General features: G+C 43.4%; 1 protein-coding gene across 1 annotated transcript in view; it reads right to left on the bottom strand.

The window, feature by feature from the left end:
• slc2a15b (solute carrier family 2 member 15b) overlaps nucleotides 1-15,000 on the bottom strand; it is a gene marked incomplete at both ends in the record, with an annotated part of 39,311 nt that overhangs the window by 11,228 nt on the left and 13,083 nt on the right. Inside the window, 5 exons of the mRNA XM_083655256.1 lie at nucleotides 653-887; nucleotides 2,476-2,603; nucleotides 4,173-4,248; nucleotides 5,234-5,335; nucleotides 6,363-6,473. Coding sequence (XP_083511382.1) covers nucleotides 653-887; nucleotides 2,476-2,603; nucleotides 4,173-4,248; nucleotides 5,234-5,335; nucleotides 6,363-6,473 — 652 coding nt within the window. The remainder of the gene's footprint in view (nucleotides 1-652; nucleotides 888-2,475; nucleotides 2,604-4,172; nucleotides 4,249-5,233; nucleotides 5,336-6,362; nucleotides 6,474-15,000) is intronic.

The raw sequence follows: 15,000 nt of genomic DNA, 5'->3' as shown, positions 1-15,000 counted from the left end.
TCACCTCAAAGTCCATGAGTGGACATTGAGATTGGGACATGCACTGAATAAAACAGATGATTCAGCAAAAAGCTGGATGTGTTTATCGGATTTCTCACAATCCGATAACGGCCTTCATCCAATAGAGCATATGGGTTTATGTTGTTGACATGACCACTTGAATAATCAGGTAACTCCAGAAATCCGATAATGATCGGTTTATTAGTGTGCATGTAAACGCACTCAGTGACTACTCCATCGCTGCATTCAAGACAAGACTTGGAAGTTTCAACTCGAGATTTCCGACTTTATTGTGTTTGTTCACGCTTTTTGGGGATAAAAAAAACACATACACAGCTAACATTGCTTAGTAGATAGCTAACGTTAGCTAACAAACACTGGCTAGCTAATTTTATTGGTGAAATAGCTGTTAAATTCAACATATTGCTATAATCAGTGTGAAATATAAATAATTTAAATACATATTACATAATTACATGTACACGTCAAATTAGGTCAACAAACACTTTTATAATCCATCACTATGGATGCCGCCATGTTTGACGATGTCAACTCAAACAAAAATACCCAAATGATACACACATTTCCAACACTAAACCATTTCGGTCCAACTAATACCCTTCCATGTAATACATTTCCTCTCTCCCATTACGCTCCTTTTTCTCCTCAAGGGTTCCGTAGCGATTCATCTTAGACATTTTGAGAAGATCCGCCGTGGGAGCGAACTCTGTGCTCTCGTCTTCAAGGAGGCCGTTCCTGGCAGAGAACATCTGGCTGATCTCTACAAAGGTCTTGTTCTTGGTCTCAGGAATGATGAAGAAGGTGTAGGCAGCCACTCCCAAGCAGACAGCACAGAAGATCAGGTAGCAGTAGGAACCCATAGCCATCTGTATGGGGGTGATAGGCTACAGTGAATTTTTTTAAGCTTTAAGATATTTGATAACTTGCTTTTATACTTGAGTTTGAAAGTGTGAGAAAATGTAGAAATTCTCAGCACAAGACTAAAATGACACTTTGAGAAACTTGATAAATATGGTCCCCTGGTCTGTGGCCACAAGACCGCAGTTTGGAACTGATCAGAATCCAGGTGGTTTTATGTCACTCTCCATGGGATAGATCACTGTCATCAGAATTCAAACTAGAAGGGCACTCGGTGAGCACAGACCTCCGCCAAGACCAATAGTCCAGTTTGCTATGATATGCACATTTTGTGAGCCGGATCGGAGCCGCTCCAAAATGTAACGGATCTTCCTTGGCCCATGCTACACCCTTCCACTAAGTTTCATGTAAATAGGTGCAGTAGTTTTGACGTATAATCCTGCTAACAGACAGAGAGACAGAATCGGCATAATGGAACCAGTGTCCAAAACAATTCTAATAGAAACAGCCGAGGGGCCAAAACGGAACTTAGCTGCAGCGACAGAAATCAAGAGCCTCAAAGCAAAGTTCAAGGAGGCTAAAGACTCCAATCAAGGAAGTAGCATAACAATGAACTGTACTTTGGCCAATACACCCAGAAGGCATTCTTTAGTTTGACAGTTCATGCACTGGCAGGTCATTTCAGTCTGTTATATCAGTCTGTTCAAACTGATATTGGATATGAGTCAGACAGACAACAAGTGAACAGACAAAAACATTAGATTTAAAGGAACACGTCAACATTTAGGGAGATTCACCTATTTGCCATATTAGATAGTAAGATGCCCTTCTCTTCTCTGTGCGTGCAGTATAGAAAGTAGCAACGCGCCCCTCCTAGGAGTTCCGGCTATGTAAAACATTTTTGCTTAGAAAATTTCAATGTCTCGTAATTTTACATTATTATTATTTCATAAGGTGGTGAATGGGTGAGTCAGAACATGTACATAAGAGCGTTTTGGCGCTGTTGCAATGTGTATGATGACTTAACCGGAGTAGGCTAGCCATTCCCCTGACTACCAGTCATTGTGCTAAGCTAACTAGCAGGAGGGGCCCGTCGCTACTTTCTACTGCACGCACAGAGAAGAGAAGGGCATCTATCTTCTCCTCCTACTATCGGGAATCCTTTTTTATATAAAAGGGAGCAAGTGGGCAATGTTTGTATGTTTACATTTTTGTCCCACTGATGATGTCACAATGTCTATGACATCATCAGTGATGTCATCAGTGACATAATTATTGATTGATGTCATAGGGACTGAATATGTCATAGGCATTGTGACGTCATCAGTGATGTCATAGTAATTGTGACATTATCAGTGACAGTGATGTCATCAGTGATGCGAAGTTGAGCAATTGTGTGCTGCGCATAACAAGAGCAGGTGAGGCCACGCAGCAGCCGAGCTGCGGGCAAGGCCGCACAGCGGCTGAGCTGCGTGCGATGAGCCCGTGCAGCGGCCGAGCCTAGGGTTTCTGCCCTGAAGCGGCAAATAAGCAAATCTCCCAACACAAAGGCCTGCAGTGTGAATGAAGCCTGACATAATATAGGTTTGCTCTGACCTGTAGGAAGGGAAACACAAAGCCAATGGTGAAGTTGGACAACCAGTTGAGGCAACCTGCCACAGTGTAGGCAGCCGGGCGGTGGGACTGCTTGAAGAGCTCTGCTGTCATCAGGAAGGGGACACCAGCTTGACAGAGACACACAAACAAATGACAAAAGCATATTGTGTTATTTGATAGGGTAGATTTCTGTTCCACTAAAACATTCTCAATCCATCATGGCATATCTTACGTGAGTGCATAAAGTAAACACACACACACACGCACACGCACACACACACACACACACACACGCACACACACTTCATAACTCAGTTATTATAGGGAGGGGAATGTTTGTTAACTTGGCAAAACTCCAACTCTGAACCACAGTCAAAAGAAACAACAGTTTAGTTTAGTTTAGCAAGGACTTAGACAATTCATTAGTTTGATATGTGGGATCTATGAGCTGGTGTCTTAGTGTTAAACACGCAATTCTTCATTGTTAGAATTGAGAGGTAGGAAGGAGAAATATGCATTTGTAAAAGCTGTAATGATGAGTTTTCCGAATGAAGTCCTCATTATCTGTGCATGATAATTGCACAGAGGAAGGTTTAATATCGTCAAACCAATAACTATGCCATAATCTGTCAACATCTCTGGTATATGTATGGGGGGCTTCATTGTGAATGCAAGGTTTTGTCTGAAGAAAACCATATTCATCACTGCTAGCTTATGAACAATGAGCCATTAAAAATCTAATTGCAGCAACAGAAACCCTCGTCTGTGTGCTGAGGTATAGATTGTGCCGGCTTGACGAATGACGTTATGTAAACCAGATTCATTCTCATTCATCACCCTCGCAAGCCCACTCAACATGGCTCCCAACATTGTCAACTATTGCCTCTTAATTCACTTCACTCAACTCAGCCAACGTACAAATGGCTGTAAGAATGGATGTAGTGTGGCAATTATGATTTCCTCATTTACAGGACTAATGAAATACAATATCTCTTCGCAGTGAGAGAAGGAGCAGTTAGGGAGGAGCGGTCCCTGCCATTCTGCAAACTGCCAGCAGGGAGCAGTGTTACCTTATGTCAGATGAACAAACAGGACAGGCTGAATCAAGCATGTGTGGACTGGAATAGAGTACCTACAGGAATGAGTGCTGAAGACCTGGATGTTAGTGAAGACCTGGATGTTAGCACTTCCGGTTCCCTCGTCTCAAAGTCAATGTGATTTTTGTATGGGGAGTTTTGGTTAAATGCTTGTGTTCGTGTTCAGCAAGATACAGTAATCTTCACAAATGAGGACCACTTTTATGTTTTTCAAAGCGTAAATGCACTTTTCTTTTAATTGCGAATTTCAGAAAATGCTTCAAAAGTCATAAAAGTGGTCCTCATTTGTGAAGATTAAGAATAAAGAAGAGTAAAGATTTCATAAACTTTTGTTAACCACAAACCTTATTTCAGGCATTTAACCAAAATCCCCATAGGGAACCTGAAGTGCATGACTAGCTGAGTTGGCCCTACAAAAATATGTCATCCGTGTGGTACTCTATGGATCAATCGTAAGTGCAAAAAAAAAAGTAAAAATAAATAGTGGAGACTGAAGTAGAGTAAATTTTCACCTTTTTGCCAATGTGACATTATGAAAGTGCCTCTTGTCCTTTCTTGCAATGAATAATATGTCTATTATGTATTTCATTTTTTTCTTACCTGGTCCTATGCAGAAGCCGGCAATAATCCCAACAACGCAGGCCACACTGATGTAGCGCATCAAGGCCACTTGTGCCTGAGGTTGGTCAAACAGAAGTCATCAGTCACCAAACACAGCACAAGATATATACTGTATATATATATTTATATATAATGTATATATAAATATATACACACCAGAGAACACTTTGCACAGTTGACAGTTACTGAGTTGAAATATCCTTAAATGATCAGAGGAAATACAACTGTAAAGTCACTCTAAGAGATTTGGGGTAAGACCTATTGACAGGCTACTGTAATGTCCAATCCGAGGTGTACTGGTACAACAAATCCAGTGTACATCACAACCTGCCAGTTAGTGTAGTCGTAGACTGAATTTCAATCATGGAAGACCAAATAAGGCATTAATAGAGCACCCCATGCTGTCATACCCCTCAGCCCAAATGACGTCACTAAATGACGTCACCATCTCCGACGTCACCTTCTCCATGACGTCCCAAATGACATCAGTTATGACATCATAAATGACATCATAAATGACATCAGTTATGACATCATAAATGCCCTTCTCCCAAATGACATGTTATGACATCATAAATGACATCAGTTATGACATCATAAATGCCCTTCTCCTGGTACTATATAAAGCCCCCATCACCACAGCTTAAATCACACTTGTGCAGTCATCACTCACCTTGTGTCAGCATCATGCATTCATCCAGCATCTCCAGAGCAAAAAGCTTCATCCCACCACCTCCCCAGATCACCACCAATGTCATGACTCCTGTTGGAAACAAATCCCCTTAGGGGGGATGTCCTATCTCATACAGCACCGACGCCCTCTCTCATAAGCAAGAGGAGCGTCACATCATGGAGTCATACGCCATACTCAAACCGTCTATTCTGATTCAATAAAGTTTGTTAAAATTATATTAAGAGTCTCTCATGATTGAACTGTCATTATTCTATTCCTAGACCTACAGTTCATTGGGACATTGTACCTGGTAAAGCAGCATTGTACCTGGTAAAGCAGCATTGTACCTGGTAAAGCAGCATTGTACCTGGTAAAGCAGCGAGACCGTGATCCCAGCGCAGCAGATTCCCATGAAGGTGAAGCCGCCGATCACCAGAGGTCTCCTGCCCAGCCGCTCAATGGTAAAGCACTGGGTACAGGACAAAGTATTTCATGGTAAAGCACTGGGTACAGGACAAAGTATTTCATGGTAAAGCACTGGGGAGGGGACACAGTATTTCATGGTAAAGAACTGGGGAGGGGACACAGTATTTCATGGTAAAGCACTGGGGAGGGGACAACGTATTTCATGTAATACTTGAACACCTATACTGTATAGGTCAGTGGTGAACACGATCTTACTACTCGTCCTGGAAATGGATTTACCATGCAAATAATATCTCAGCTTACTTAAATGGAGTTATGTTCAACAGAACAAGGTACAGTGAAAACATGCTCTGATGCTAGGACAATGGTAGTCTCAGCTCCCAGACGTTTGGTGAGCTGCGCCACCAAACGTCTGGGAATTTCACTGTCAGAAACTGTCTGTCAGAGCCCGGCGAGAACGGCCGGCAGCAGACACGCCTACATTTATTATTAGAATTTTATTTGGTAGCGGCAATGCAATGTTTCATAGTTCCAATATAGAGCAAGACACTGATGTGCTGCAAAGAGAGTTTATACCTGTTGTTTATTTTACAATAATTTTTCCTACCCGGAAGTGGTCCGCTTGCTACTGTGAGTCATCAGCAGGCTCTGTAACGTTAGCCTCGGGAGTCGGGCTTATCGCTGGGGAAAAGACCTCTAGCCGCCGGGGCCGGATGAAACACGCCCTATTAACAGGTTATGTTTGTTTCTAAGTGATTAATGTGTTTCTCCGCAAACGCGGCGATGTTTTGCGAGACACGGGTTCTGCATGAGCGTCACTGCCCCCAGAAAGCAGGCCCGCCCACAACACTCATGATTGGTTCTCCGATGCAAGGCTTCCAACAGCGCCACCTAACGTTATGCAAAGATTTAAATAGTAATATTCTCAGTCTTACAGGAGTGAAATGGATTAAGACTGAGGGCTGAGTCTAGGACAATGGTAATTTTCTTGTTTTCAGGCGAATCCCATTCACCATATGTCTCACATGATGCTGTCACCTTAGTGTGTTTCAAATATAACGTATCCTTACCCCCAATGTTCCAGAGATGACCTCAATGGCTCCCGTTCCCACAGTTGTGTATTGGATGTGAGGTCCTGGGATCCCTGCATTCTCAAATATGTCATTGGTGTAGAACCAGATCTGAAATTGACAGACAACTATGAATAGCCGATTTGTCACGTGAAAACCTCGTCAATCTAATTGAGGTGATTGTCACGTTTTCACTTGATTCTCTGACCCCTTGGTCTTGTGAAACCCGTTTAGAACCCAGTTGTTCACCTGACAGCGACAATTATAAATATAAGCTACGTAATTTGTAAATGTAGGAACTCAGTTTGCCTTTTTAAGCCTGTGAGTTGCCCATTTGGTGTTCCACGTGATTCATCATAGCGATCATTATGAGCAGACCTGCCATCACTCATGCAGTTGAGATGCAGCACTTCATCAGTGCAGACTTCTGACAAGTGCTCCCCTTGAAATTAATTTGTGTGTTCTCATTAATCATACTTTGCTGATGCAACATCCATCATCCATGTAGTGTGGACAAGATCATGATCGCTGCAGTTAAATGCTGTCTTGTTGATTTAGTAACCATCCATATAGCATTTAATCACCATTCCAACATTGAAATATGCATACACGTGCATATATACACACACACACACACACACACACACACACACACACACACACACACACACACACACACACACACACACACACACACACACGCACGCACACACACACACACACACACACACACACACACACACAGTTTGAAAAAGTCAATGACTTCAGACATGTTACGTTTGTTTTGAAACAAAGGGGCAAATTATATACCAATGTTTTTCCTCAAAACCTAAATTCACAAAAAAAAAGAACTTCTATTATTTTTTACATTTGACATTCAGTAACATGAACAACTCTGACAAACCCGAAGCTGCTCCACTGATAATACATTGGAGACTTTTATTAGCTCTAAGAATGTTTGCTTGACTTTTTAGATCCATATTTATTTCACTGTTTCATTGTTTTATTATTGTGTTACTCACAATAATACTCTCCACTCCACAATTGAATTGAATAGAGAGCCAAAGTGTACCAGTGTGTACCAGTGTGTACCAGTGTGTGAAAAAATATGAATGGTGGTGAACGGAGAGATACGGTACTTTTCTGATCCCGTTTGAATTGTGCCACGGGAGTACACATGTCATGTTTGTTAATGTAAAAGATAACTCTGCAAGACGAGAACGTCTCAGTTTGTGGTAAAACTATGGTACTATAAGTTATAAATCAGAAAGACTACGCACAAACAGTCGCGTAAGTGACGTCTCTCCCGCCAGTCCATTGTTGTTGATGGTGTGATGTATAATGTGCCACACGAGATGTAGTTGATTGACAATTACACAACATGCAGTTCCGACCAAGCAATCTGATTGGTCAAGGACCGTTCTCAAATGAGCATAACAGCACACCTAACCGTTCTCAAATCATTCTTTCGAGAACGGCCTCATCACTAAAATATCACTCCACCGGCCGGTCTGATCAGCAGAGAACATCAGCGGCCAAAATTCTGCAGGCAACATGGCCGCCTATATTGCCTGTAACCCCACAGAATTTCTAGCCCATAAACTAACTAATATCTTGGCCAATAAGTATGTAACATACAAAATAAAACAAACAGTAATGTCTTCATTTGATATAGAATGCATAGGACATGTAACTGGTTAGTTAAACTCGCATTCCGGGAATAAGGTTAACGTAACTGGCGTGAGACTCGGCGAGCCTGGTTCTCCTGGAACCCACTCGCTTAGCGCCAGAACACACTCGATTTGGGGGCGGAACACGCCAGGATTGGCCAACGCCAACTCCAGTGCCCAGAACTGTCAAATCAAATCATGGACAGACACGCTACGGCCCGCCTCTCAACCCTCTTTCATCTCAGACAGCAGTATTTTCAGTCTGATACGTTACTGTCCCTCTCCTCCTTTAAAACACCTGTGTGGAAACCAGCAGTTTGTTTGTTTATCTCATCTTCCAACCATTTGTCAACAGTAAGTCCGCCAAATAAATTAAAATTAACAACAAAACAATCCATTTAGCATCAACGCTGTAAGCTAGCTGCTGCTTTCTGCACAGGTGTTTGTTACAGTTAACTCATGTGATGAGCATATCAGCTGTAAGCTAGATGCTGCTTTCTGCACAGGTGTTTGTTACAGTTAACTCATGTGATGAGCTGTAAGCTAGATGCTGCTTTCTGCACAGGTGTTTGTTACAGTTAACTCATGTGATGTTGTGACATGTGAGACACCTGTCTCTCTTCTCTCATTCCTTTCCAAAACCCTCGAACGAGCAGCGTCCGAACAACTTTCTCTCTATCTCTCCCAAAATGACCTCCTGGACCCTCTGCAGTCCGGTTTCAAGGCCTCTCACTCCACTGAGACAGCTCTTCTTGCTGTCACAGAGGCCCTTCACACTGCTAAGGCCTCATCCCTCTCTTCTGTTCTTGTCCTCCTTGACCTGTCTGCTGCCTTCGATACAGTCAACCACCAAATCCTTCTTTCCACTCTGTCTGACCTCGGCATTTCAGGCTCTGCACTCTCCTGGTTTGCTTCCTACCTCTCGAATCGCTCATACCAGGTCTCATGGAGAGGGTCCCTCTCCAGATCCTGTCCTCTTACCACCGGTGTCCCCCAGGGCTCAGTCCTGGGCCCCTTACTTTTCCTTCTCTATATCAGATCTCTTGCCTATGTGATCTCTTCTCATGGCTTTTCTTATCACTGCTATGCTGATGACACCCAGCTTTTCCTTTCCTTCCCCCCCTCTGACACGCAAATCGAGGCTCGCATCTCTGCATGCCTCAAAGACATTGGCGACTGGATGTCTACCCACCACCTCAGGCTCAACCTTGGTAAGACCGAGCTACTCTTCCTCCCAGGAAAAGACTGCCCTCTTACAAATCTCTCCATCTCCATTGACAACACCACTGTACTTCCCTCCCAAACAGCCAAGAACCTTGGGGTGATCCTTGACAACCAGCTGTCTTGCTCTGCCAACATAGCTGCTACAGCGCGCTCCTGTAGGTTCTCTCTCTACAACATCCGCAAAATCCGTCCCTTTCTCACAAGAGAAGCGACTCAACTCCTGGTCCAGTCTCTTGTCTCCTCCCGCCTGGACTACTGCAACGTGCTTCTGGCCGGCTTACCTGCCACCGACATCCGACCGCTTCAGCTCATTCAGAACGCTGCAGCCCGTCTGATATTCAACCAACCCAAATTCTCTCACGTCACTCCCCTCTTCCAGGAGCTCCACTGGCTTCCCATCTTGGCCCGCATCAAATTCAAGACACTGGTACTGGCCTACAGGGCAGTACACCAGTCAGCTCCCCGGTACCTGCAATCCATGGTCAGGTTCCAAACCTCTCACCGCTCCCTTCGCTCCTCCACCAGTGCAGGTCGCCTCGCCCCTCCTTCGCTACGGGGGCTCAAAAGTCGCTCATCCCGATCTCGACTCTTCTCGTCCCTGGCACCTCAATGGTGGAACGAGCTTCCACCTTCGGTCAGGACTGCTGAATCACTGCCGATCTTTTGGAAAAGACTAAAGACACACCTTTTCAGGCTCCATCTGGGCCCTCCTTGATCTAACTTCGTCTCTCTCTTTCCTTATATTAAAAAAAAAAAAAAAAAAAAAACCTAACCAACCTTGTACCACTAACCTAAACTTGTACCACTGTTCCTTCAGAAGTTGTAGTTGTCACAGACTGTGCTCCATAGTTGATTGTTCTATTGCTGACAAAAAATGTGTTATTGTAAGTCGCTTTGGATAAAAGCGTCTGCCAAATGACGTAATGTAATGTAATGTAATGTGATGAGCATATCAGCTGTAAGCTAGATGCTGCTTTCTGCACAGGTGTTTGTTACAGTTAACTCATGTGATGAGCATATCAGCTGTAAGCTAGATGCTGCTTTCTGCACAGGTGTTTGTTATAGTTAACTCATGTGATGAGCATATTGGCTGTAAGCTAGATGCTGCTTTCTGCACAGGTGTTTGTTATAGTTAACTCATGTGATGAGCATATTGGCTGGCTGACGTCTGGCTGACTCAACGGGGACTATTTCTTGCATCGGACTAACGCTCGGCAAAAAGTTTGTTATTTTGAGAGCAAATGGCCCCCAAAATATCAACACCTTTTGTTTATAGCTTGTATTTTGTTGGTAACTGTTGTATAATCGCAATATTACACTCGAGGGTGTACTTTACCGTGGCTATTGGCACTTCAGTTGTGTGTGTGTGTGTGTGTGTGTGTGTGTATGTGTGTGTGTGTGTGTGTGTGTGTGTGTGTGTGTGTGTGTGTGTGTGTGTGTGCGTGTGCGTGTGCATGTGCGTGTGCGTGTGTGTGTGTGTTAAATTCAGTTCTCCAGGGAACAGGAGAAGCTTCTTTGTAACTAAATGTTTAGTCACACTTTCCAGCTCTTTTCCCCACGCTGAGGTCAGTCAGTCATATGACACTTCACTCCCGCAAACCAATGACAAGGAACCCGTGTGACGGTGTACGGCCGGGCTGTAGTACTGGAGTCCAGTAAAGGTGTAACTACTGTATGTTATGAACAATTCATTTTGTCCTCAAAACACGCTCATTTTGTTTAAATGTCTTTAGAAACCTCCCTTCTATTTCAAGTAATAAAAATATGCTATTTTATCCAATAAATACAATGGTAGCTTTGGATAGCACATTGCTATGGTATTGGTCTCAAATTGGACTCAGCTTTGTAGTCGTGGTCTCGACTCGGTCTCTCGACTACAGCCCTGGGCCGTTTCTCAATACCAAGAATGCATTCTTGTTCTTGTGTTCTTGGGGAGAACGTTCTTGCTAGTCGTTCTTGGAAGAATGAACTTGCGAGGTCACAAGCACACATGACGCTGTTGGCAGTTTGAGACGATGCGTTCTTGAGGGTATTGCGCAATACCAGCGCAGAGGCCGCCTGCAGTACTACACAAATAAAAAGCTCAGCTGATGTAGATGCAGCCAATTGTGCTCTGGAACTTTTTGCCATTTTTCGCCATAAATGTTCGTAAAGTGGCACTTATTGAAACCTACTACCCTGCTTGTAGGCATCAAAAGTCATCAGAAATGAATTTAGTGATGAAATAAAACTTTAAATTGTAAAAAACTTTCCGGAGCTTATGGCATCTTCTCTGCTGCGTTCTGCCTCTGCTTATGCCGAAATGCATGTTGGGATATCTGCCTTGCCAAGTTGACACAAGTCACCAACCAGAGCATCCTCGGTAAAGTGGGCGTGTCGAGAACACATCCTGGAATTTTAAGCGTTCTTGGCGAAATGTGAACTTTGTATTGGAACAGTACTTGGGCTGCGACTGATGACGTTTCACAGGGACACAAGAACGCAAGAACACACAAGAACGCTTATTGAGAAACGGCCCTGGTCTATGTTTGTGAACATTGCAGTTGTATATCTTTTGTTAAGCTAAAATCTCAATTGTATACAATTCGTGGAAACCAAGTTTGATTATCAAGCCTTTGCTACACAAAGGAGATTTAGCCTACATCTACTGTGTGTCTTCTTTGGGAAAACACTGACAACACATTTGAACAAAACGTGTTGTTATTTACACATCTTGCGTTGCAACATTAACACAAGTGTGCGTTGTCCCAAAGAAGTCACACACAGATGTGTTAAAAATGACTTTTTAAAAAGTGTATGGGCTTTCGCACAACCATAGCTCAATTCTCATTGGAGCTCCCACAGTCCATCAATAGTTCATATACAGTACGAGGAAGCATCTAATTGGTTGTTCGGCTGCTATTTTAATTGGTCAAGGACAAGGTGATGATGCTACAACACACGGGTCCTTTCAGTAAGCCATTATTCCCCCACTCCTGAGTCTTTCCACAGTCAAGCTGAATGGGAGGAGGGCGTGCATGTTGTGCTTGTTGTTACAGTCCATAAAGTTTTTTATGTCAGTACGTCACAGTTGCTATTGAGACATCTTTTTATGACTACATTCCAAGGTGAATGAATGAGGCGGGAAGGAGGTGTTTTGTTGTTGTTGTTGAGTTGATAACTTTACCGTTGGCTTTAAAAATTGACACCATTTGCCATTGAGGTCACTGTCAACCTGAGGCTGTCAACCCATTGTACCCATACTGTTTAACACGTTGACTGCCACTGACGTATTAATACGTCAAATCGTTTTTTTTTTTTTGACGGTGCTACGTGGATCAATGCCCCCCGCGTCTCCTATGGAGATATTGGAAGTATTGAATGTGTATAATCTATTTTACCGACCAGCTAGGTGGCGACGGTCCTCTCCCGACAGAGAGAAAGTCAACCAAAAGCAGCCGCCTCCTGCGGCTGCTTCCTCCATTCTCAAGGAAATGGCTTGGCGATTTTACAGTCAGAAACGAACGAGCCTCATTCTCATACTGTAGGCGGGGACGCTTTCGCGCTGCTGCGGTGGGGGGTTCCAGAAATGGACTGGGTGGGCAGCATAAAGCCTAGAGTCGCACGGGGCTTCATCGGGGCTCTCAAACCCAAGAGACGAGTGAGACCTATCCACACTCGCTGCCAGGGAGGGAGGCTGCTCAAACTCGCTGCCAGGGAGGGAGGCTGCTCAAACTCGCAGCAGCAGCAGCAGCAGCAGAGCACTCGCTTGTGACAAACGCAGGCTGAAAGCCACTAGACACGCCCACGGAGGGAGGAGTTGAAGGAGAGGGCGTTCGGAACTATATTGTTTGGATGTCTGATCTCTCACTGATGCCAAAAATAAATGGTTAAAGTGACTGTTCTGCCTGTTTGATTGAATTTCACAAAACTGCGATTATCTCAGCTTTCACTCTCAGACGCTAAAACCATGCTGTACTCAACGGCTAATATCTACATAACTACTAACTCTACAAACTAACTCTTTTAGACAGAGAAAGCACACATTCTATTAGTACTTTTGTGAACTTTGTGTTGACAAACTCCAAGCAGAAAAGAATCCTCGGCTCTTGTAAAATGAGCCAGAATCCTCAAAAAAACGGCTTGGCAAAAGCTACCTACAGCAAAAAAAAACGGCTGGCAGTCAATGTGTTAAGAAAAAGTTTAAAAATATTATGATTGAGGGATACAGAGAAGAGGAGGTGGTGGCGGGGGGGGGGGGGGGGGTGTGTGTGAGGGCACATGGTAATAGGGTACATTATGGCCCAGGTTAAAAGGGAAATAAGAAATTATGAAAAGTAATCAAATAGAATGTTGACAGAGACCTGATTTAAGTTTATTTTGGAATTAAATAGGGGTAGGACCAGATAAGCAGAGGCTTCCTTCCTACTCCTTTTCGAACAAATACTGTTATTTTTATTGCAATTATGATTAATATTGTACATTATTGTTTTTTCCTTTTTTTGTTTTAAAATGTTTTTAATGTATTGTGTATTATTATTATACTTATTATTTTTTATATTGTCTTTTATGTTAATGTTCGAAATAAACCATTCATTCATTCATTCATTCATTCATTCATTCATTCATTCATTGTTTGTCTGAACCCAGAGGCATGCAGAGGCACGCAGAGGCACGCAACGTAGCTGTTGGTTTAGCTCATGTGTGATGTTGTTGCCATAGTTGACGTTAACATGGCAAATGCCAAAATCCAACCAACAGACATACAGCTGTAGATTTCACTCAACAACTATACATTGGCTCTGTTTACATGCAAACAAACATTGTGACTCTTCTCTTACTCTGATTATGAGAATAATGTGATTAGGCTGTTTACATGTGCAATAGAAGTCAATTCTCCTGTCGCCATCCTTCAGCCATAATTCTCCTGTGCAATGCCCTGGTTGTCATTTTCCAACAACAGCGCTACATCTCCACAAAGTCCGTCTCCATTCACTGTTTCACTGTCAATGGAGTCACTACAGTATTGTTTCTCTTCTTTTCTTCTTGATGACAACATTGTATATCCTGGCTGTCATTTTCTACCTATGCAAGAGACTCAGGGCTATATCTTCCCAAAGGCGCTAATTTAGCGTTTGCGCTCGTTTAACGCCGTGCGCAATGCAAATTGGGGGCGGACACAAGTGCATGCCTGTGATAATTGTACTGGGCATTGGCTGCCCCATGCCAAAGGAGGCATTTCAGCGCAAAAATGTGGGATAGCAGCGGCAATTAGTTTGCGCTAAGAGCTTTGAAAAGGACCTCTTACGCGCAAATACCTCTCTGCGCTGGGTGCTCTGCACGGAGATTACGGCTGCGCTCCCAGCGGAGAGAGTGGAAAGTGGAATTCCTTTTGGATATGTCATACGCACAGCCTTGCCACGCCAGGACATCAAATTATGCTGCTAAAATTGGGTATTAGCAGATAATTCAGTGAGGCAATCAACTATAACTTACTGAGAAACCTTTATCACATCGCAAAGAGGGAAATGAATTGAGAAAACTTGTTGCACAATGCACATAGGCTATTTACCTTCATAACCCGAAGGGTCGTTGGCACCACAGACGATCTGTCAATAAGCTCCCTCTGTCCTCGCACGAGTGAGTACACTCTATTACGCATGTAGAGAATTACAGGCAGCATATTGCATGCCTCGCGCAAACAACCATTGCAAGACGGGAATCTGATTGGTTTTGATTGACGTAATGCCCAGCCTTGCCTGGCC

This window comes from Poromitra crassiceps (genome assembly GCF_964638095.1).
Source record: "Poromitra crassiceps genome assembly, chromosome: 19".
In the NCBI taxonomy this organism is placed as follows: Eukaryota; Metazoa; Chordata; class Actinopteri; order Beryciformes; family Melamphaidae; genus Poromitra; species Poromitra crassiceps.
This window is presented reverse-complemented; position numbering and strand designations above follow the sequence as displayed.